This window comes from Pollachius pollachius (genome assembly GCF_949987615.1).
Source record: "Pollachius pollachius genome assembly, chromosome: 16".
Classification (NCBI taxonomy): Eukaryota; Metazoa; Chordata; class Actinopteri; order Gadiformes; family Gadidae; genus Pollachius; species Pollachius pollachius.
This window is the reverse complement of record NC_136949.1, coordinates 4,994,259-5,016,718: the sequence shown is the minus strand read 5'-3', so window position 1 is coordinate 5,016,718 and position 22,460 is coordinate 4,994,259. Positions and strand designations below refer to the sequence as shown.

The 22,460-nt window shown below is 48.6% G+C and overlaps 1 protein-coding gene across 1 annotated transcript in view; it reads right to left on the bottom strand.

Annotated features, from left to right (window-relative positions):
• LOC307088127 (MAM domain-containing glycosylphosphatidylinositol anchor protein 2) overlaps positions 1-22,460 on the bottom strand; it is a 177,607-nt gene that overhangs the window by 92,338 nt on the left and 62,809 nt on the right. The window contains exons 3-4 of the mRNA XM_079753921.1: positions 21,194-21,368; positions 1,708-1,904 (exon numbers count right to left, since the gene is read on the bottom strand). Of these exons, the coding sequence (XP_079610047.1) occupies positions 1,708-1,904; positions 21,194-21,368 (372 nt within the window). The remainder of the gene's footprint in view (positions 1-1,707; positions 1,905-21,193; positions 21,369-22,460) is intronic.

Genomic DNA, 22,460 nt, shown 5'->3' with positions numbered 1-22,460 from the left:
GATTATGCTGCTGTTTTTATTATTACAGAGGTGGGGGTAGGAAATAGCAGGTTTTCTATAATTAAAGTGAAGCTCTAGGGCCGCTGTTAATTACGACGGCGTTCCCACTGCGGAGTTTGAAATGGCACTCTGCTCTCTGTTGTCTGCAGGCTCGTTGAAACATTCAGACATCCAGACACGAGGTGGTCAGCCGAGGACAAGAGAGAGAGGGGTGAGAGAGAGGTCCGAGGGGGTTTAGAGAGAGGGGGAGAGAGAGAGAGAGAGAGAGAGAGAGAGAGAGAGAGAGAGAGAGAGAGAGAGAGAGAGAGAGAGAGAGAGAGAGAGAGAGAGAGAGAGAGAGAAAGAGAAAGAGTTAGAGAAAGATAGTTAGAGAGAGGGAAACCGAGACAGAGGACAGAGACAGAGAGTACAACGGGAATAGAACAGGAACTTGTTATGGCCTAAATCATAAGGAGCCAAACCGGACTGAGCCGGAGAATACCGGCCCTAACAGGCGCCGGTACCGACCGGTTCCCAGAAGCATTCTGCCGGATCTGATATTCAGGGGAGCCAGAGGATGGACATTAGGCTGGCGGGAGATCTTATTTAGGGTCTCCGGGGGTTATGAACGGCTTCGTTAATGGTACCGCTCGCCTTCCTAATAAGGTTTAATGGAGGGGGTGATAATGCAGAGGAGACAGAGGATACACTGGGTAGGTGGGGGTGGGGGTGGTGGTGGTGGTGGTGGTGGTGGTGGTGATGGTGGTGGTGGTGGTGGGGGGTGATGGTGGTGGTGGGGGTGGTGGGGGTGGTGGTGATGGTGGTGGTGGGGGTAGTGGTGATGGTGGTGGTGGAGGTGGTGGTGGGGGTGATGGTGATGGTGGTGGTGGTGTTGAAAGGAGACGCTCGTAGGGCCAAAGAACACATCTGAAGCAGCACATGGGCTGCTGGCTCCACTGAGGTTCTGTTACATCTCTAATGCAATAAAGCATCTTAGCACATGCTAGGGCTGCTATGAAGCTACTGTTGGTCCGGGAAAACCATACTCAATAAAAAGGAATATTACATTAAAAAAGTTTCTTTGAAACGGGACGATGATCTTTACTGGGAGTGATGATACAGCCGCATATGGAAGGGCTTTAACATGTTTTTATAATTTGTTTTATCGTTTTATGTAGCCACTGCGTCGCGTTATCTTTGTAGTAAATATTCATATGCACAAAAGTCAAAAGTCATGTATTAACGAGTCGTTGTGATGGTCAATGTGTGGATTATTCTTTACGAGCTGGGGAATAAGGACGACATCATGTCAGACACACTGTCTGATGTTCAGTTTAATCACTGACTGAAGATCTCATGATCATCAGCTGATGTCCTCATGTTTGTTAACGTAACTGTTAGAGCACACGTTTGGTGACTAGACCATTAGTTAACTGTTTATAAACTTACTTCATTGTAAGGAAAGGTTTATCACTGCGTGAATCAATGTTGATGAATGATTACTACTAGAAAAACTATTTAACTGTTCGTTAACTGTTACTTCATTGCACGGGAACGCGTATCACAACGGTTACTAGACCATAAGCTAACGCTCATTGCTGCATGAAATAACGTTAAGAGACCATTGGTGAACTGTTCATTAACTGTTCCTTCACGATCTCCCCTCACCCGCGGTAACTCCCGGCGACTGATCGTACCCTTATCGCGTCGTGCTCCCTGATTTCTTACCTGTGTGAAGAAGGGCTCGTAGATCTCCACGCCCTTGTCTGAGCCCTGCGACAGCACCTCCCTGCCGCGGTGCCAGCTGTAGCGCACCGGCGGGTTGGAGTTGGCCACGCAGCGCAGGAACACCGTCCGCTCGTAGTAGAACTGCTCCTTGGCCTCACCGATGCTCTGGTGCACCGTCACCACCGGGTCGTCCAGGTCTGCACAGAGAACACACACGACAAATAAGGTAAAGATGGTAGAGAGAGAGAGAGAGAGAGAGAGAGAGAGAGAGAGAGAGAGAGAGAGAGAGAGAGAGAGAGAGAGAGAGAGAGAGAGGAGAGAGAGAGAGAGAGGGGAAGAGAGAAAGAGAGGTCTCTCTAACTGGTCTGCGGAGCGAACACACACAACAAATAAGGTAAATGGACTGCATTTATACAGCACCTTTATAGCCAGTGGACAGTGGCTCTGTGGTGGTGGTGGTGGTGGTGATGGTATTGAAAGGAGATACTCATAGTGCTAGAGAGGACATCTGGAGCAGCACATGGGCTACTGTCTCCGACGAGGTTCTGTTACATATCTAATGCGATGAAGCATCTCAGCAAATACTAAGATTGCTATGAAGCCACTGGATGTGAAAACCCTACTCAATAAACAGCGCTTTTCTAGCCAGCGGCCACTCAAAGTGCTTTACACCATTGCCTTACATTCCCCCATTCATGCACGCATTCACACACCGACGGCGGTGTCACCCACGCAAGCCCCGTCGTCGGGAGCGGTTACGGTGAGGTGTCTTCTTGCTCAGGGACACCTCGACACTCGGGAGCCGACGGGGATCGAACTAGCAACCTTCCGGTTACAAGCCAACAAGGGTCACCCCCTGAGCCACACGCCGGCCACTAACAGGAGATCGGATTCGGCCTGTTCGGGTTTGAGTTTTAGACTGTCAGGTGTGCTGGGAGGCACAGGATTAAACTCAGCATTGGAGAGCTTAAGAACAGGCACAGACGAAGGCAACGACCGAGTAAACTAGCGCTAAGCCTCAGCATGGTTAAGCCCTATGCAACATGACATCCTCTCTAAAATAGGTAAATATGATACACCGCTGTACCCTTATTCACAGTAATACAACACTGAGAATAAAACACGTTCATATATAGAACACCAAAAATACTCATGACACACTGTCATCACGCGAGGATGAGACGATGAGCAAACAGGGCGACCTGCTTTCTTTTCCCCATTGGGTAGTACAAAATCGTAAGTAAGATCGAGTGAACGCCGTGTTCGACAGAGAAAACCGTTTCCCACGACCCTTTGCGGCAGCTGGAGAGCCTTCAGAGGGGGGTTGAAGGTCACATCGCATCGGGGATAGCGAGCTAGCAAACATCAGTCTGGAGGTTGATGAGTGGGAATGGTGTGTGTGTGTGTGTGTGTGTGTGGGGGTTACTGACTCAAAGCCACATAAATCAGTAGTGTACAAGGACATGATGACTTTAGCAGTCAGATAGCGTGTGGCCACAGTATGAGGAGGATGAGTGTTAAAGCGAAGGCTGGGAAGGAGCCAGTGCGAGAGGAAGGGGTCAAAAATATATACCGCCGTGAACTGTGAGCACCATTGCTCTAACAGCAAAAATAAAACGAATGCCCTCCCAATGAGATTAGCCCCTCTGTGAATTGATACATCTGTTGGACTCTCCATTCGCCTCGACTGATCAGACGGGAGGGGAAGTTCTGGCCCCGACCACTGACAGCCAAGTTATTTGAAATAGCGCTGGTGGTTGATTAGACGGATTGAAAGTTAATCATCTTACACGGCTATCACATTAAGCCCTGGCAAATGGTGTTTTTTATTTTTTTAACATGCTAATACTTGCCTTTTAGATTACGTCCATTTTGTACGCTCAAAGAAACATGGGGAGCTAGCCATTTCCCCTTTCATCTCCAGCCGAGATGCAATCAGTTCCTAATGCGGCCAAAAAGGCAATTTAAGTGAAGGTAGAGAATGAGGGAAGCTAGCGTTAGTTACCACTCGGACTCCAAATGCATACAGATGAAGATTGACCTTTTGTACAAGGCATTAAAAAAACATGGTTTATCACAGGCACTGTGTTTGTGTACCCGCGATCGAGTAACACAAAAAAAATGAGTGTCTAATTGGAGTGTGTGAATAAGTGAGTCACTGAAGCTACACCCGCAAATCATCTAACGACCACGGCCCACATTTGAGCCATTACTCTCTCTCTTTTGCACGACCGACACATCGACGCCATGTATTATTAACGCCCGCCGCGTTCGTTCCCCTTAATTCAGAGGCTATGTCTTAGCGGTGGATTTACCGGGCAAAGCTCACCCTAATCAAGGTGCAATTGGGCCACAAGCAAGTGAAAAACCTAAAAGAAACCACGGGAGCCATCCGGAGAATGCTGATTCCCCAGTTTCATTAAAGACATGTTCTGCGCTGCAGCCCCTTAATCAAAATCTAGCAGCAGTCAATACTTCATCCAGAATCCATTACAGTGGCACAGGTAAGAGCAATCCCCTCTGGATGGGAGAGGACAGGGTGGGGGCAAGACACACTGTGTGGGGAGACAGGGCGATCGAGTGGGCCATTTTCACTGGAGCAGATAGTGCTAAGTAAATACACTGATTAATTCCAAGAGTGGGAGAGCGAGGGAAGGAGAGAGACACTGAGAGAGAGCGAGAGCGAGGGGGAGGAAAGGAGTGTATATGGATCTTATATGTGCCTCGTCCCAGTTTAACGACTAAACTGCGTCCCTGTTTCCCAACAGTCAATTTGCCAAGTATGGGGGAAACAAAGAGATTCACATTGACAACCTTATCTTCCCTGGGGTACAAGTGTCTTTAAACAACCCACCTGATAGGGGGTTGTTGGTGCAGCTGTTTCGATGGCCGTGCGTGTGTGCGTGTTTATGTGTGTGTGTGTGCGTGCATTCGTGCGTGTTAATGCTAAGTGCGGCGAGGGTTTGAGCTATTATTAAGGCTCAAATGATATGCAAGGGGAAGAGTGGATGTTAGCGGCGCAAAGAGATAAATATGGAAATATGGAAATGTAAGCAGTGGATTAAAATTTGATGAATTTCAAACAAAATTCCACCTCCGCCATCACCCCCTTTCGTCTCCCGTAAGGATGTTGCGCATGTCGCTCTTGTGCAATTACCTCTCGACGTCTTGCTTGGCTGATTGTGGAGCTTAACTCCCCGGGCCCGCAGGAGAAAAGCGCAGTGTTGAGGCTTGCTTGCCTTGCCAGAGTTGTTAGGGGTTTGTAATTGTAGGTTTACTGGTTCACGGGCCGGTAAATCTTCCCATGTTCAGCTAAACGCTCCAGTGGGCTAACCTTGGCCACACTGCATTCTGACTGCTAGCGCTGACACTTACAAACATTCAGTGGGTGAGAGTCTCTCTCTCTCTCTCCCCCTCTTTGTCATGGGCTCTCTCTCTCTCTCTCTCTTTCTTTCTTTCACTGTTTCTCTCTCTCTCTCCCCCCCCTCTCTTTCTCTCTCCCTCTCTCTCTCTCTCTCTCTCTCTCTCTCTCTCCCCCTCTTTGTCATGGGCTCTCTCTCTCTCTCTCTTTCTTTCTTTCACGGCTTCTCTCTCTCTCTCCCCCTCTCCCTCTCTCTCTCTCTCTCACCCCCTCTCTCTCTCTCTCTCTCTCCCCCTCTTTGTCATGGGCTCTCTCTTTCTCTCTCTTTCTTTCTTTCACGGCTTCTCTCTCTCTCTCTCTCTCTCTCTCTTTCTTTCTTTCACGGCTTCTCTCTCTCTCTCTCTCTCTCTCTCTCTCTCTCTCTTTCTTTCTTTCTTTCACGGCTTCTCTCTCTCTCTCTCTCTCCTGATAGATGAGCAAAGGCTAGGAAGAAGTGATGGAGTTAGTGGTGGCTTGGGGTGGATGGGAGTGGGTTGGTGCTGGTGAGAGGGGGGGGGGGGGGGGGTTGGTGTGTCAGCGCGTTAATGTTCAAACATGCGCCGCTGGGGCACGTGGGAGTCGCACCGCTGAGCATCTTTGAGAGGGCGAGATTAATGTATCACAAGTGTGCTTACAATTTGTTGCCACCTTTTGGATTAAGCATTTTCCATTTGTCTCGATCTCTGAGGAAATGTCTTTCGGCAGAGGTGGGAGAGAAAGGGAAAAAAAGATCCATAGAGCAGCAAGAGACTCTTGTTTATACAGCGAAGGAGATTCTTTCATTCACGCTCATTTTGTAAGGGCAGGACTACCCCTCGTCCGCTGTCGGACAAATGGAGACACGGGCTGCGCGGTCGGAGTATGAAGGCAAAAAAAAGAGGGTGGAGGGAAGCTGAAGAAGGTGCTTCATTATCACATCAAACCCCGGCTGGCTCCTTTTATGTTGTACCCCCTCTCTCAGTAGACACCTGTACTGAGACCTTGTGCGCACACACCCACCCACCCACGCACGCACACACAGAACCTACTCCACCCTGCTCTAAACGTGCACACACATACACACAGAAACACACACGCACAGGCACACACACACACACACACACACACACACACACAAATGAACACATCCACACTACTTTAACCATGCACACACACACACACACACACACAAAGTAGCTCCTCCACCTGACTCTAAACATGCACACACACACACACACATCTACACACATCATAATCTCCTCCGCCCTAAACTAAATGCGCACACACACACCATTACATAATTTCACCCTTCTTTAAACTGCACACACATTCACACAACACACACACAACACAACACACACACCCAATCCCGTTCCATCGGTGGTCCCTGGGGATCAATCCGACGTGTGTAGTGGGTTCTTTTTTTTTTCAGCCTCCTCCTCTTTGATGTCTTTCATGATCTATCTAGTCCAGGGGAGTCATTTGTGAAGCCAACATCCATACGGTATCCAGGCTGTTAGGCCATATGTCACCCCCCACCCCAACCCCCGGCCCACCGCCATTAATTCCCCCCCCCATCCCAACTGACCCGCCCTCCCCCCCAGCCCCCCCCAACACCCTTGATCGGCTGCAACCGTGGGTGTCCGGATTTCATCACCGTCAGCGACACCGAAGGAATCGTATGTATCAAAGAAGATCCATTCTGATTTAATGACGTGGTGAAAAAAAAGAGTGGGAGGGTGAGAGAGAGATAAAGGGAGAGGGAGAGGGAGAGCGAGAGAGAGCGATAGAGCGAGATCGAGAGCGAGGGAGAGAGAGAGAGTGTGAGAGAGAGAGAGAGATGAACAGAGAACTAGAGAGAGAGAGAGAGAGAGAGAGAGAGTGAGAGAGAGAGAGAAGGTGAGTGAGAGAGAGAGTAATGGAGAGGGAGAAAAGTGAGAAAGAGGGGGGAGAAAGCATAAACACTGAACTGATGGAGACATGGGAAAACAGGGGCAGCTAAGGTTGGCTGAAAATAAAAAAAAGCCAGTAAATTGCTACAGGGTTAATAAGGTGATGATGTAGCGGCCGTGCGGCAGAACCATTTCTACTCAAAGGCAACAAGGAGACCTTGCTGCCTTTGAAAGGGGCCATTGTGAAGGGAATATGGCTCAGTGTGTGTGTGTGTGTGTGTGTGTGTGTGTGTGTGTGTGTGTGTGTGTGTGTGTGTGTGTGTGTGTGTGTGTGTGTGTGTGTGCATTTTTGTGTGTAACACTGTAAGTATTTGAGTACGTGTAGTGAGCATGTGTGTGTGTGTGTGTGTGTGTGTGTGTGTGTGTGTGTGTGTGTGTGTGTGTGTGTGTGTGTGTGTGTGTGTGTGTGTGTGTGTGTGTGTGTGTGTGTGTGTGTGAGCATATGTGAGCATGTATGTGTGTCAGCATGTGAGTGTGTGTGAGTGTGTGTCGGGGGGGGGGGGCGAGGGGGTCATAACAGATTATAAAAGCTATTACCTGAGAGAGCTTGGCCCTTTATTTTCACTCTCTCTTTCGGCACCCCTGGACATGTTTTTTTTTTTTCTTGTAAAACAGAATCCCAAAGAAAGGCTGAACCAACCCCCTGAAAAAATAAAACATTGGCCCATGCCATCGCCACACGAACAGACTGTTCCTAGGCAGCACAGAACCCCTTCGTCCATCCTCCCCTGTGTATCCTAAGACGAGTGTGTGTGTGTGTGTGTGTGTGTGACTGTCTGAACATGACTAGGCAAATCAAAACAAGCCGGCCCTAACCCCGGGCTCGATGCGACACCGAAAGCGTTACACACAGCACATAGCGTACCTACGCGGGGCTATATTGTACAACACGATAATATGACATCAATACACGACGAGGGACCAAAGAGGGAAGAAAAAGGATAAACCCGCTGAGACACAGCCCAACATGACACATGAGGAAGCCTTAGAGGATCATATCAACCACACGCCATTTCCACCCGCGGCCGAGCCGTGCCTCAGCGTATATATCCCATCCGTTCGGGTCAGAGGGTTAATAAGCCATATTGGTGATATATGGCATCTGCTCTAATGTTGGGGGGGTGGCTACAACTGAACCGTTGTGGATCACGCGGGTTATTCACTGTCTGATCCTCTCTCTCTCTCTCTCTCTCTCTCTCTCAACCACCCCTTGCTTGGTGACCTCTATCTTATGGCTGGGCCAACAATAACTAGCTGCTGCCTGCCGTATCAATTTGGTGTCAGCTGTTGTTGCTCAGTTCGACAATGTTATTGCACTGCAGGATATGAGAGTTTTCTGGACGGACACACACACACACACACACACACACACACACACACACAAACACACACATCCATTTTGCACAAAGGTCCTTTCCGATGACGGCGTCTGTGTAAAAAAGATATCTCTGATAACTAAATATCATCCCCAGGCGCCGATGAGATATGACCGGGGCCGCCCGCTATGTCATGCCGCGCCAGTGATGGAGGAAGGCTGGGGGGCGGATCGGGGGGAGGGCAGGGAGGGTGGGGGTGTGATAGGGCGGGGAGCATCTATCCAAGGTGCTTATCCGGAGAGGGGAGGGGAGAGTACACTCGTATGCACTCGTACAGGCAGATGCTAGCGCTCAAGGTCCACGGATGTCCTGGGATGGAAAGGGCTCTGCGAGCTATCTCGCTAGATAGCGCCTACGCTAATAGCCTCGCGTGTGATTGATGCGTATTTTATGGGTCAGAGGAGGGCGGTGGAGCCAGTTGGGAAGAGCTTGTATCAGGCTATTATGTCGTAGGAAGTATTACGAGGTGGCCATTGCTTGGGGAAAATGTGGATTCATACACATTCACATACTGTTAAGAAAAAAGGTTTGGGGGGCTGTTTTTAAGGTTTATTTTCTTTTGTTAAAAGTTGTTTCATTTCTCCACCACAGTCCTAGGTTAATTAAAAAAACGTGTATTTTGAAATTGTGAAGGAAAGGTAATGGCAAATTAAATTGGGGACTTCTCTTTCAGGAGAAAAGAAGGCAAACTTTTAAGAGGAATATAATAAAAAATGAGCACGCGTATTGTGGTCTGGTCTGTGTATGTGTGTGTGTCTGTATATACAGTCCATCCATTTTAGAGGGGAAAGAGCTTAGGGTACATGTTTCTCAAAGGGCACCAACGCAGCACTTCCTACAGGGCTGGCGTTTGGCAGGAGTCTCTGCGGTCTGGGTAACAAACAACACCCAGCACTGACAAGCTGAATTATTCATGGCGTGCGTTGGCACATCATGGCGGCTCCCTTTAACCTGATCTCAGACTCCTTCTTCTCCTTCTCCTCTGTCTACCTGGGAACGGGAGGTGGCTGCGGTCGTCGCGGCAACGATATGTCAGGGTACCAACACATCCGCGCCCGACTTGAGTTGTTTTCGTCTTGCGCGACACACAAAAGAGACATCGGTATCAAAGGGCTTTCTGGAGTTTTTAAAATGCTGCCGCTCGATCTCCAAAGGCCTGTCAGAGATCAAGGAGCCTCGGTTTGATACAACAAAACAAAAACTTGTGTTTGTGTGAATAATAGATACATCACTTTTCCTAGCAACCTATAACATTCATATAGTCATAGATTTTGTAGCAATCTTTCTTTACTCGTTTCACTGTTGATCAACCTCTCTTCTTCTTCAGATTGAATTCTGCTCTCTTGCTTTTCCACAATTTCTCTCTGTTCTTGCCCTCTGACCCTGTGTCTCTCGCTCCCCCTCTGTCTCTCTCTCCGTCTGTAGGTCTCTCTCTCTCTCTCTCGCTCTCTTACTCCTTCACAATTTCTCTCTGTTCTTGTCCTCTGACTCTGTGTCTCTCTCTCCCTCTGTAGGTCTCTCTCTCCCTGTCTCTTTCTCCCTCTGTAGGTCTCTCTTTCTCTCTCTCTCGCTCTCTCTCAGCAATCACAGGGTAGAAAGATAATGGTATACAAATCACTCTCTCCTGACTATCTCTCTACAGTAATCAGGCCTGCTTTAGTGCAATTAATGCCAATTAAAGTGTCAACGGACCGACAGGCCATCCAAGTGTCCTGTAACGCTATACTATAATGTTCGCATAAGGGAAAGCCTGAATGGGTTTAGAAGTCAATGGCCTTGTTAGCAAAGAACACTTGGGTACACTTGGGCTTCTAATGAGTATAACCCTCCATAACTGTGTGTTAATTGTGTTTTTGGATAATCCTTGGGCACGGACCAAAGTTGGCAACAATAGATATACTGTAAGCTAGGTGGGGTCTCTGAGGTCTGCCACTATATTAGTTAATTTAATCAAATTTAATTCATTAACAAGGAGGGGTCTTTGCTCGACGATACCTACAGGTTGGGGGTTTGAAACGAGAACTTTATGGTGAATAACACCCTAGTCAATAGATGACTGTGCTTGATCCCCCATAATCGTATATACCAGGTCAAGGGGTGTGAAGCTATGAGCAGTGAGCCAGAACATAAAAGTACTGCAGGCGGAGGAGACCAACTGATCTTACCTTGAAAGGACCGTACCATTGTAATTGCCCTCTGATTCGACGTTATTTCCGAAATGGACCAACCAGACACTGTGCTGTTTCTGCAGAAGCACACCTACACAAAAGACAACATAAATTGAATGGCAACACACACGTTTTAACGTGTGTGTTGCCATTCCATTTACGCTGTCTCTTGTGTAGGTGTGCCTCTGTTGTTTGTCACTGTTCAATTTGCTTTTTTAAGGCGAATTGCATTTAAGCCGTCTGAATACCGGCCTTCACAAAGGTCCACCCCTTTACCTCCACGGGAGACGTTTCAAGGTCCTTCGCTTGTTTTCTCCCACCGGAGATTGTGCCACCCCAAAGTCGGCAAATGGGACTTAATACGGAAGGATAACAGCCACTGAAGCACTCTTGTCAACACTCAACCGGGTTGCTCGCCTAGGCACAAAAGGTTTTCCTCCCTAAAAACAAAGAGAGGGGGGGGGGGGGGGGGGGGGGGGAAGTGGTCGGTTAACGGCGGGAACTCGTCGCTCCACGGCGTCGTCCTTGAAGTGCCGTTTCTGATGCTGCACTCCACTGCCTGCACCTCCATCTTTGGCCTGACAGGTCCTCTGTTTTTCCAATTATGCTGTCTTTTGGAGGAGGAGGGAGTTGCAGAGTGGGCTATGGGGTTTCAGAGTGGCCCACTGTGCTGGTGTGTGTGTGTGTGCCCATGGTGTGTGTGTACTGTGCATAAGTGTGGTTCCTTTTTATAGCATGTGACACACCAGGTAGCGTGTCTGTATATGTGTGATAGTGTGTGTGTGTGTGTGTGTGTGTGAGAGCATGTGTGTACGTGTGTGTGTGAGGGCATGTGAGTGTGTGTGCGTGCGTGAGTGTGTGTCTGTGAGCATGTGTGTATGTGTGTCTGTGAGCATGTGTGTTTCTGTGTGTGTGACTGCATGGAGGTACATGTATGTGTGTGACAGCATGTGAGTGTGTGTGTGTGTGTGTGTGTGTATGTGTGCGAATGTGTGTGTGCGTGTGTGTGTGTGTGTGTATGACTATGTGCGTGTGTGCGTGTGCGTGCGTGCGTGCGTGTATGACTATGTGCGTGTGTGTGGGTGTGTGTGTGTGACTGCGTGTGAGTACGTGTGTGTGTGTGCTGATGTGTGTGATAGATGGCCGTGCCGGGGAGACCCACAGCCCCCGGCCGTGTCTTCAACCTCTCACTTCCTTCCTCCGTGTGATGGAGATGAGGAAATAATGAGGCCCAGCAGAGTCATGAGGGGAGGGGCGGTGATGGAGGGGGTGGGTAGGGGGTCTGCACCCCATGAATCTCCCCTTCATCGTGACTGCGAGGCGGCCGGCGACTGTCTGAGGACATCTCCGCTCCCATTCATCTCCATGAAGAAACAAAAAACAGACACCAAACCACACGCTAGAACCAAAAAGGTTAGCGAGAGTTCGGAGTTCCGCCATTGGCCGGTTCGGAGGATGGAGAGTTGGCGCGGCACTATGATTTTTAAGGAGCTGGTTTGCTTTTATTTGAAGGAGGGGACGTTTCCGAAGATGCTTGGATTAGTTAAGTGTGTGGACGTTTTAACGTTTAAGGCTCTGATTAATTGAGCCACTGTGCAAACAGCACTTGGGGAACACGATGTAAGCCCGGTTCTTGACTCTGGCTCTTTAGACGGGAACTAAATATACTCTTCGGCCAGTGGGATAACACTACAACATGGAGTTGTTTAGGTCATTCATTACAGAATTAGCTTGATTAGCTTAATTAATCAGTTTAACATTCTGCTCGGGAGCTAGGATTGAATACACTGGCTGTCTGAGCTGCGTGTTGCTACAACTACAAGGCTGGAATCTCGAGAGCACTATTGTGGAAAAAGGTATTTAAACAAAGGTAGAATATCTTTTGTTGTTCAGGCTTTTAAGGGAAGGTAAACAGGCAATTTGTGAGATTGTGCTGCCGTGGTTGATGCAACAAACTGATAACCAAAGAAGAAGTGATCATGGCCTGCCATTGGTCAACAAATGATGCTATGATTTGGTGCGTTTGATATCGATGGTATCATTGAGTGCTCGATCTATTGTGGATTGTGAAAAAATGACATATTAAATAAAAAATAAGATTAATTTGATTGATGTTATCTGAACATAATTTACACTCAAATATGAACTATTTAGTGCCTGACTTAAGAACTTTAGCAGGCCCGGATTGGAGTTATTTGGGCCTAATATTTAACGTGCAACTAAAGTGAAAGAAGGTCACATTGCTCACAAGCCTAAGTCCTCAGATTTAGCTCTGAGCGACACGTCAGCTTAGGTGAAACATGAGCAGAATTGATTAATGTGTGTGACTTATTCAAACAATATTAAATGAAGCATGATTGATTTAAAATTCCCCTCCCCCCTTTTTTTTTCTTTTGCTGTGCAAAACACACCCAGATGAAACACTGAAATCAGCCTCAACACCACCCCTCTCCCACCACACGACACAGATCCCTTATTGGAGGGGGTCTTGATGTGGCAGAGACATACGAAGAGAAGACGAGCTGGACTCTGCCCGCAGGAAGCCTCTCACAAGAGTAATGACCGGTCTCCAGCCAGCCTTACCTCCATTACACTTGCCGGCAAACATTTACATAATGCACACATAATGTGCTGATTCACTCAGTCCCCCGGTCCAACAAGGCTGGGATGGCTCACCGGCCGCGTGCTTCTCCATTCCATCGCGCCGCGGATCATTTACATCCAAAGCTACTTCCCGGCGCCTGCACATCTATCTCTGTCTGCACACATTACAGCAGTGCCCCAACAACATCCCAGTCACATCACGTGACACACAAAGTACACACTTCAATCAGTCACCCACACTACACTCCCTTCACACTGCTATATTATACCATCCTTACAATAAAGATAGATGGGTACTTTGGGCTCATAGGGGAGATTAAGGTGACTTCACTGTATACTACACTATATTCTTTACTCTATCTACTCCGTACCTATGCTAGGCCATACTAGATTCTATACTATACTATATACATATACACTTCAATATTATACCATCCTTATAATATAGATAGATGGGTATGTTGGACTTCGAGGGGAGATTAAGGACACTACACTGTTTCTCTCTATCTACCCCATACCTATGCTAGGCTATACTAGACTCTATACTAGATGCTATGTCAAGAAATGCTAAGCTACGCAAATGCCTTGCCAAATATATACTTAATTATTACATAGTTTGGGTCGACAAGCTACGAAAGAGATGATCAACAAAAAAGGAAAATAAATTCTTTGAAGCCATCGATATTCTTGAATAACATTGAGGGGGCAGGGCAATTAAATGTTATTGCCTTATGATCTATGAAATCATTTCTCAGAGACATGGGAAGCCTGGGAGAGGGCCAACAAACTAACAATAGCTCTGACCGATGATGTGACTCATAACTCACCCTATTGAACCGCGCTGCCGAGCCGGCCGGCTGCAACTCAAACGGCTAATCAATACGTTCCCTTGGGAGAGAGGGGCTAACTTCTCCCCCGCACATACACACACACACACACAACCACACACACACACTCTCTCTCTCTTCACACTGTTCTGCATATTCGCCGTTATGAGAAGCACCCTCCCAGAGTGTGTGTCGATAAGAGGCAGCTCAAAGAGCGATAAGGACAGGGCGAGGTCCAATTGAAACTCCATGATGTTTTGCTCTAAACCCAGATTTTTATAGCCAGGGTGTTTATTGGAGTCAGCGATCAGTTTACACTCGATTCCGAAGTCACTGAGGTACTCAGTGTGCACGCACGCTGAGTACCTGGGCTGTGCACGCACGCACGCACACATACACATGCATGCATGCACACACGCACCCACACACATGCATGCACACACCCACACACACATATACACACAGACCAGCAGGTCATCACAAGTCAGACGCCCCGGAGAGAGTGATAGTGAGAGAGAGAGGGAGAGGAGGAGGAGAGACAGTTGGAGGGGAGCACAGAGGGATAGTGAGAGAGACAGAGGGATAGAGAATAGATACGTTTACAGAGACGAATAGAAAGAGTGGGTGAGAGAGTTGGATATGAAGAGGGAGTGTGAGAGAGAGAGAGAGAGAGAGAGAGAGAGAGAGAGAGAGAGAGAGAGAGAGAGAGAGAGAGAGAGAGAGAGAGAGAGAGAGAGAGAGAGAGAGAGAGTGAGTGAGAGAGTGAGTGAGAAAGAGTGAGAGAGAGAGAGAAATTCAGACGGAGAGAGCAAGAGATAGAAAGATCGAGAAAATGTGAGAGAGATAGCTAGTCAGAGAGAGAGACAGAGCGAGGACATGTGAGGGCGAGAGAGGAGGCTATTCAGAGAGGGAGAGAGACAGAGACAGAGACAGAGAGAGAGAGAGAGAGAGAGAGGGAGAACATGTGAGGGCAAAAGAGAGAGAGAGAGAGAGAGAGAGAAAACAAGTCAGAGAGGGAACGAGAACGTGCACAGACAGAAAGAGAGAGCGAGACAGAGTGAAAACATGTGAGGGTGAAAGAGCGAGCGTGAGAGGGAGACGGTAAGAAGGAGAGGACACACAGGGCAGGAGCGTGCGAGAGAGAGGTTGGCCGCTGCGGTGCCAGTTGGCCGTGAGTGGATAAAGCTAAAGCCGGCGCCGCCGCTATGCAAACATCATCAGCGTCCGCACGGCCCCCGGCTCTGCTCCCGGGACACGCTCAGAGGAGGGTAAACACACTGGGGAGGAACCCCCCACCCCACCCCCACCCCCTCCCCCGTGCAACCCGCGCAGTGACACACACACTGCTCCACATTGGGATGTAGAGCGGTGCGTGTGTGTGGGCATACGCGCATACGTGCATGCGCGCGCATGCGTGTGTACGTGTGGCTGTTTGTGTGTGCGCTTTCGTGTGTGTGTGCGTGTGTGTATGTGTGTGTGTGTGTGTGTGTGTGTGTGTCACGGCGCATTAAGCCCCTGACACGAACGTCAGAGGCAAGGCCCTCACCGACGCCGCTGCGGCGAGCGCTCATGCATAAGCATCAGGGGCCGCGGCCCCCATGGGGGAAGACGCCACTGCTGAGGCTATTTCTGGGAGTCCACCCACACACACACACACACACACACACAACCAACCGACACACACACACACACACAAAATCAGCAGACAGACACCCACACACACACACACACACAAACACACACACAAACTTACACACAACCAACCGACACACACACACACACATACAAAAAAAATCACACACAATCAGCAGACAGACACCCACACAACACAAACACACACAAACTCACACACAACCAACCGACACACACACACACACACACACACACAATCAGCAGACAGACACACACATGCACACACAACACAAACACACACAAACTCACACACACACAACCAACCGACAGACACACACACACACACACACACACACACACACACACACACACACACACACACACACACACACACAGACGGTAAGCCAAGTCGACAAAAAATAGACGAATCGATTATACGTTGTGATCAAACACCGACACACACACACACACACACCGCCCACACACAGCTAACTTAAATCTCAGGGTCCCCCATCAGAGAGTTGGCTGGTATGCAAGGCTTAACACAGAGACCAGGGGGAGAACCAGGGGGAGTCATGGTTCCAACGTAAGCTCCTTTTGAAGGACAGGAGAGGGCTATAGGGACGCGCTGAAGCCGAGGAGACACTATCTACGTTGAAGCGTCATTCATTCAGCTTACTTCCTATTTTCGGAGTTGTTTATTGCTTGTGATGTTGAAAGGTGGTGGAACTACACGCCTACTGTGTGAGAGGCAAACCAATGTTTTTATCTCAAGCTACTTTAGAAACATGTTATTGTTTACTTTCTCGCTTATCGCCGGGAAGGTAATAGATAATAATAATAATAATAATTACACTGTGTATTTATAGTTGACGATTACCATGACGACAAGAATTTACAGCTACAAATTGGCAGTTACTTAACACGACTGACAGATTGATTGGTGTTTCTACCTAAGGGGTTCAAGGCGAACGTTCAACTGTGATCACTTGTGATGTTTTTTGCTTCGTTAAAAAGACACATAAAATAAACGCTATAAAGTTACTTTCTTTCGCCGCTCCATTCGCTCGAGGGAGAGATACAAATAGGTTGTTCCCTGTCTTTTTCACAAACACACGCCCACACACACAACTACACAACAACAACGAACCAACTTATTTGGATTTTTCCCTTGAGGAAAGGCTTGCAGCGAGAAGGTAAAGCAGTTCTGTAGATACTCGGCCTCCCCCCTGAAATGTTTAAAAAACAAAAGTACATATATAACGCTCGGGTGACATCCAATCTATTCCCATAGCTCGGCAATAATTAGCTGGCCGAGCGGAATCCAAGCCCTTTCTCTCACTTCTATCGGTAAAACGCGACAAAGAGTGCAACTAAATGAATGCGGCTAAAATGAAATAAAAACAAGTGCGCCCTGTAGGAAAACCAAGAGGCCGTCTTAAGCTTTCGTATCGATCAGCCCAGGAGTTTGGCTTGGCGCTTTATTAACTTTGGAGAATGAGTGTATCCCCCCGGACCAAACTAGGGACCAACACAAACATAGGTGTCAGCAGGAATAGCAGAGGATTGCTGGGCTCTGGAAATACATTATCTTTTGACCGTAGCTAATACCCTCCCCTTGCTGGCCGGTTGTTAGCTGCCTTTTCACTGCCACTGATGCGCATCCTCATGCGAAACTCTGGTCAAAGAAACTACAAATCAAACTCTCACTTTGCAGAGGAAAAATAGCGGTATTTGTATACCGCTGTTGTCGGGACAATTATTCTCTCCGCGCCCGTTTCACCTCTTTCTCCGCCTTGCTAAGTTCGGCCTTCATGTTTGCTCTGCCTTCGCTTCTTTGAGCCCAAAAAAATACCTGACACAGACTTCAGGAGGGGGAAGGTTGCAGAGAGCACGCTTTGATTTGATCACGGCGCATACATGAATACGATTCCGGGTGTTGACGGTTCAAATTGGCAGCCAAACCCTCATTCGATCCGGAAATGAAGGAACATTAACCTCCGTTTCTTTTGGGAAGACCAATCGTGTGGGTTGGTCTCCCCCCCCCCCTCCCGAAGGCCTTTTCACACCCCTATACATACGGTACACACACACCGTTTCCAGTACAGGGACACAGCCCAGATCGTTGCAAGTGTGGCTGTAGCTCCGAGGTCCAGCTCCAAACAGAGAAAATACACATACACATTTCCTGCTAATTAATAACAATGAAAAAACAAACACAACCTTGTGAAAAGTCTTAAAATAGCACGTGCTGCGCGAGACTCGTGAATTAGAGTTGCTCCTGGGGGACGGCTGAGCTGCTTCTCGGGAGAAAACATCAGATCTTATGTCGAGAGCGCCAGCGCAACACAACGCAACGCAAGCTAATGAACGCACACACGCACACCTTCGCCCGCCCGCACACACACACAATAACGCACACCTTTGCGCACACACACTCCCTCCCACACACACGCACGCACGCACGCACGCACACACACACACGATACAACACAAGGCCGGGACGGGGGTCAGCACCAGCCACGACTTTGGGACGTGACTGTACATCACATACCACTCGGTTCTCTCCGTCCTCTGTGGAGCCCGAGAACGGTTCTGATGGAGCCGCAGAGAAGAGCGGGCGGGACTCATCAAAGACACGGCAACAGCTCGACATCGCAAGCTGGGTCTTTGCACTAACCGTGCTGCGTTGCGGTTCCGTAATGACTATACACAGGGCTGTGGCTCCGGCCATTCATCAGAAGCCATAATGGGGTGTGTTGATTCTCTCACGCCAAGGCGAATGAAGAAAAAATATGGGAGAGCATGAGCTGTTTGTCTTGGGAGTATTGGGGAGATTACCGCGGCAACACAGACAGCAGTTGAAAGAGGGGGGAAAAACAAGCTAATTATTTATATCTATCATTACGGAGGCTCCATGGTGCACAACAGAATTACAGTGGTGGAGGAGTGTGAACGCTGAAACAAATGAGAACGGGCGCCCACAGAACAGATTGATGGCTAATAGATCACGCATTCCCTTTATTTTTCAATTAAAGCCAGTCAGTGTCATTTATTAAACTGAGATATTAAATATTACACAAAATTGAAGTAGTAATGCGATTGAATTGAAAACCAATCACTTCCTAATCAATTCGGCATGACCTATCGCGCCTACATCGGATTATGTTTGATTGCGTGATTATGTCGACCTGGAGATACCGAACGCTGTTTCAAAGCAACCACGATGCCTCGTTCATTCTCTCTCTCTCTCTGTCTCTCTCTGAGTCTCTCGCCCACCTTTCCCTCTTGTCAAGTCTCATAGCGCAGCAAGTCAGACACCATCCCCACACTGTCTACCGCAGGAAATGGATTCATTCATTCTCTTCACCGCCACAAGCCAACAGCCATCCGACAAAGGCTCTACGTCAATCTCCTTACGGGGATTGACGCACTTTGAATCCCCCCCCGCCTTCCCCAAGCGTCAAATGTCCAGTGTGCGGACGCCATCGACGACGTCAGGAGATTTTCGTCTTTTCATTACGCTCTTTTCTCTCACAACTGGCTGCGCACACAGCGACAGAGCCTGTGTTCCACCCCGCCCCGGCTCCCCTCCTCGCTTTCCCCGTCTGCCATCACATTCCACGGCGTTTGAGATCTACTCCAGCAGCGTTCCTCACACCGGCGCTCCTTAATGATGCAGGAGACAACAGCGGAATCCACACCTGCTGAGGGTGTTTACCCCCGGGCTTCCTTACAGCAGCAGCACGCGGCTGATCATTATTGCTTTAATCATTCCAACTGTTTCCGGTAATCTCAGGCGCGTGCCGTACGCGAAAATATGAACGGGCCGCTGTTCCGCTAATGGCCTGATCTATTACCGGGACGTTGTCTCGTGCGGTGCGGAGCCGGTACGGCTGGTATTGTTGTTCTGGGTTATGGTTGCTTTGATTCTCCGCCTGGTTATTTCTGGATCTGGTCTGAATTGACAAAGGCAGGCGTATAGTACGGTGGAAAAGGGTGTTTGATACTCCAGGTCGATTGGTGCCGGGTTCGAACCCGGATGGTCCCTGAGGATGATGCAGCTAGCCACTTACACCTACGTTATAACGATCCCCTTCGTGATTTGATCTTAACCGGCTCTGTGTCACTCTTCTACAACAGCTTTTTACTCTATTCAAAATACCTGAACTAGGTTTTTCTCCAGAATAAGATGTCAAACCATTCAGGGATGTTTTTATAGGAATCACGCTGTTTTATTATGTTCTCCCACAGTGATCGGAAATAACTGTAGCTGTAGCTACAACTCAAGTCCCTAGAGGATACTAATGTGAAGACGTTAAAGTCACATAGGATGAAAGTGTCTGCAAATGACTAAACAGCACTAATAAATAGTCAAACGTAATGCCCTTGCAGATCAGTAAGGTTACTGTCGCTTTAAATACCTTCGCTGATACGTTTAATTTAACTCTTATTCAGGCATACATGTAAACCTATTTGTTTACACGTTATTCGCCACTGCTGTGCCGTTCCACTCATCGCCTAAGCTCAGTTATGAGCAGAGTGGGAACTGCATGTCTCCTGTCCTCACCGACGATCAAGCCAATCAATGCAAAATCAATAGACAAGAATAACATTTCCGCGCCTGCGGTGGACATCATGGAGGATCCCCGACACCATTTTGTTTCTTCTTCTGCGCAAAAGGGACCGAAAGGGGAACGGATGTTCTGCTATGTGAGGGAGAACAAAAACGATCCTCAGCTTAATTAACGTTCTCAGGAGACGACGAGGACCTTGTCTAGGGACGCCCCCCCCCCCCCCCCCCCCCCCTCAACTGAATCTCCTGCGTCACTTCACCACTCCGAGCCGGGCTCCGCGCGACGGCAATGAGCTGGTTTATATAAAGTCGCTTCCCTTCTATATTCAACCGTGCTGCTGACAAGACTAATTATGTCACGAAAGGAAAAACTCTCAAAGTGTACCTCTACATAACAACATCTGTTAGGACGCCCTCAAGCTAAGCATCTGACCTTTACTTGTTCCGCTGGAGATACCAAAAATAGATAGAGCATGGTGGGACGCTGGTGATTGCGTCGGAAGTGTGAAGGACTCATTTCTAGTTGCTTCTCTGCGCAATTACACTCAAGCATGCCATTAGAAAATACATGGAATTTAACAGTCCATGTCAACGTTAGAACAAGGCTATGGTAAATAATTAGGGTTCGCTATTTTCCCTGAATTTTACACGTACAATTCTCCTTGATAATATTCCTTGACGAATGAAGTCACAATAAAAGGCATCCATCTTTGTTATCACCATGGCTGTTTCTCACTTCCAGCCCCTCAATGAGTACAAATACGACGTTGTTCATGGAACTAATTAATCATAATTTCCCCGGTTTCCCGCCATCATTTACTTCAGGAAACAGGCGGGAAATAAAATGGGAAATTAAATGGCGGGAAATTAAACGGCAGGTTCCCCTCGGAAATCTCAGCACCGGGATGAGCAAAGCCTAGCACGAGGTCAGTAGAGTTTTCAAAGTCGACATGTCATGGAAGTCCTACTCACAGTAGACGTCCACCCGGATGGACTTGATGGCGGGGGAGCCCAGGCCGTTCTCGGCCTTGCAGTAGTAGCGCCCGCCCTGGGTCCTCAGAATCTTTGCGATGTGCAGCGTCTCGTTGAACACGCTGGAGTCCTGGAAGCGGTCTGACACGCTGCCCGCCGTCTTGGTCCAGCGGATCTGGAGGGGGAGGGAGACGGAGGGAAGCAGGAACAGGCTGAGTGAGCTCGGAAGCAATGGCGTGAAGAAACAGTCAGCGTCCGTTAACCTCTGCCCCTAGCTGAGTACGCATTAACCAATCGGCCTCAGGCTGATGTTCATGAGGACATCTTTTTTCAGGATTTTCTGCTTATTATTTCATTTATTATAATTTTTGTTGCGTTTCCGATGATTCATGAGCTTATAATAAATGTGCCCCCTGAAAGCACCCGTACTTCGTATGATCCGTTTTGATAAATGAATATAAATGTGTTCACAACACAATCAAACAGACCTGAAGAGCCAATAAAACTGCACGTGCACGATACGTCGTGGCGCACTGCGTCGTGTGAAGCGACGGCCGCACGCGGTTCACGATGTCCCCTTCAAACCCCGCCCACGGGCGCCATCCAACCCCAACCGTCTCACCGATACGAGACAGGCAGACGATCGACTAAGACTTCCTCTTTTAATTCTCTTCCGTTTCCCAGGAGGCTGACCATCCCCCCCACCACCACCACCACCACCCCACCACCAGCCACCTCTCTCGGCGACTTCACGCTAACTGATGAGACCTAGTTAGCCTATGGCAGCCAGGCGTAATGAAAGGTGAAACGGTGATACTCCCCAACATGGGCTTGTAATTGACTCTCCATCATGTCCGTCCTCCGCCCTCATTAGAGGCATACAGCATGGAGCAGGTAGCGCTACAACCCCGGGCCCCGGCACCCACACCCACACACACACACACACAGATACACACACACACGCACACGCACACACACACACACACACACACACACACACACACACACACACACACACACACACACAGATGGAGACACTGAGCGATGGAGCTCCATGCATCGTTCTCCACCCCTTAGTAAGCCCCAGATGGACTGGCTTTGGCTGCACCGTCTCACATCTCTCTGTCCAGGTGGGGCCGGGGGGCTGTGGATTGGAAACCAATATCTCGATGCACGTGGATGGCGATAGCATCGCCATGGACACCGATAACATCCTATTTTAAAGGAGATAGCATCAAATGGAATGTGGGTATCACTGCTGGGAGGA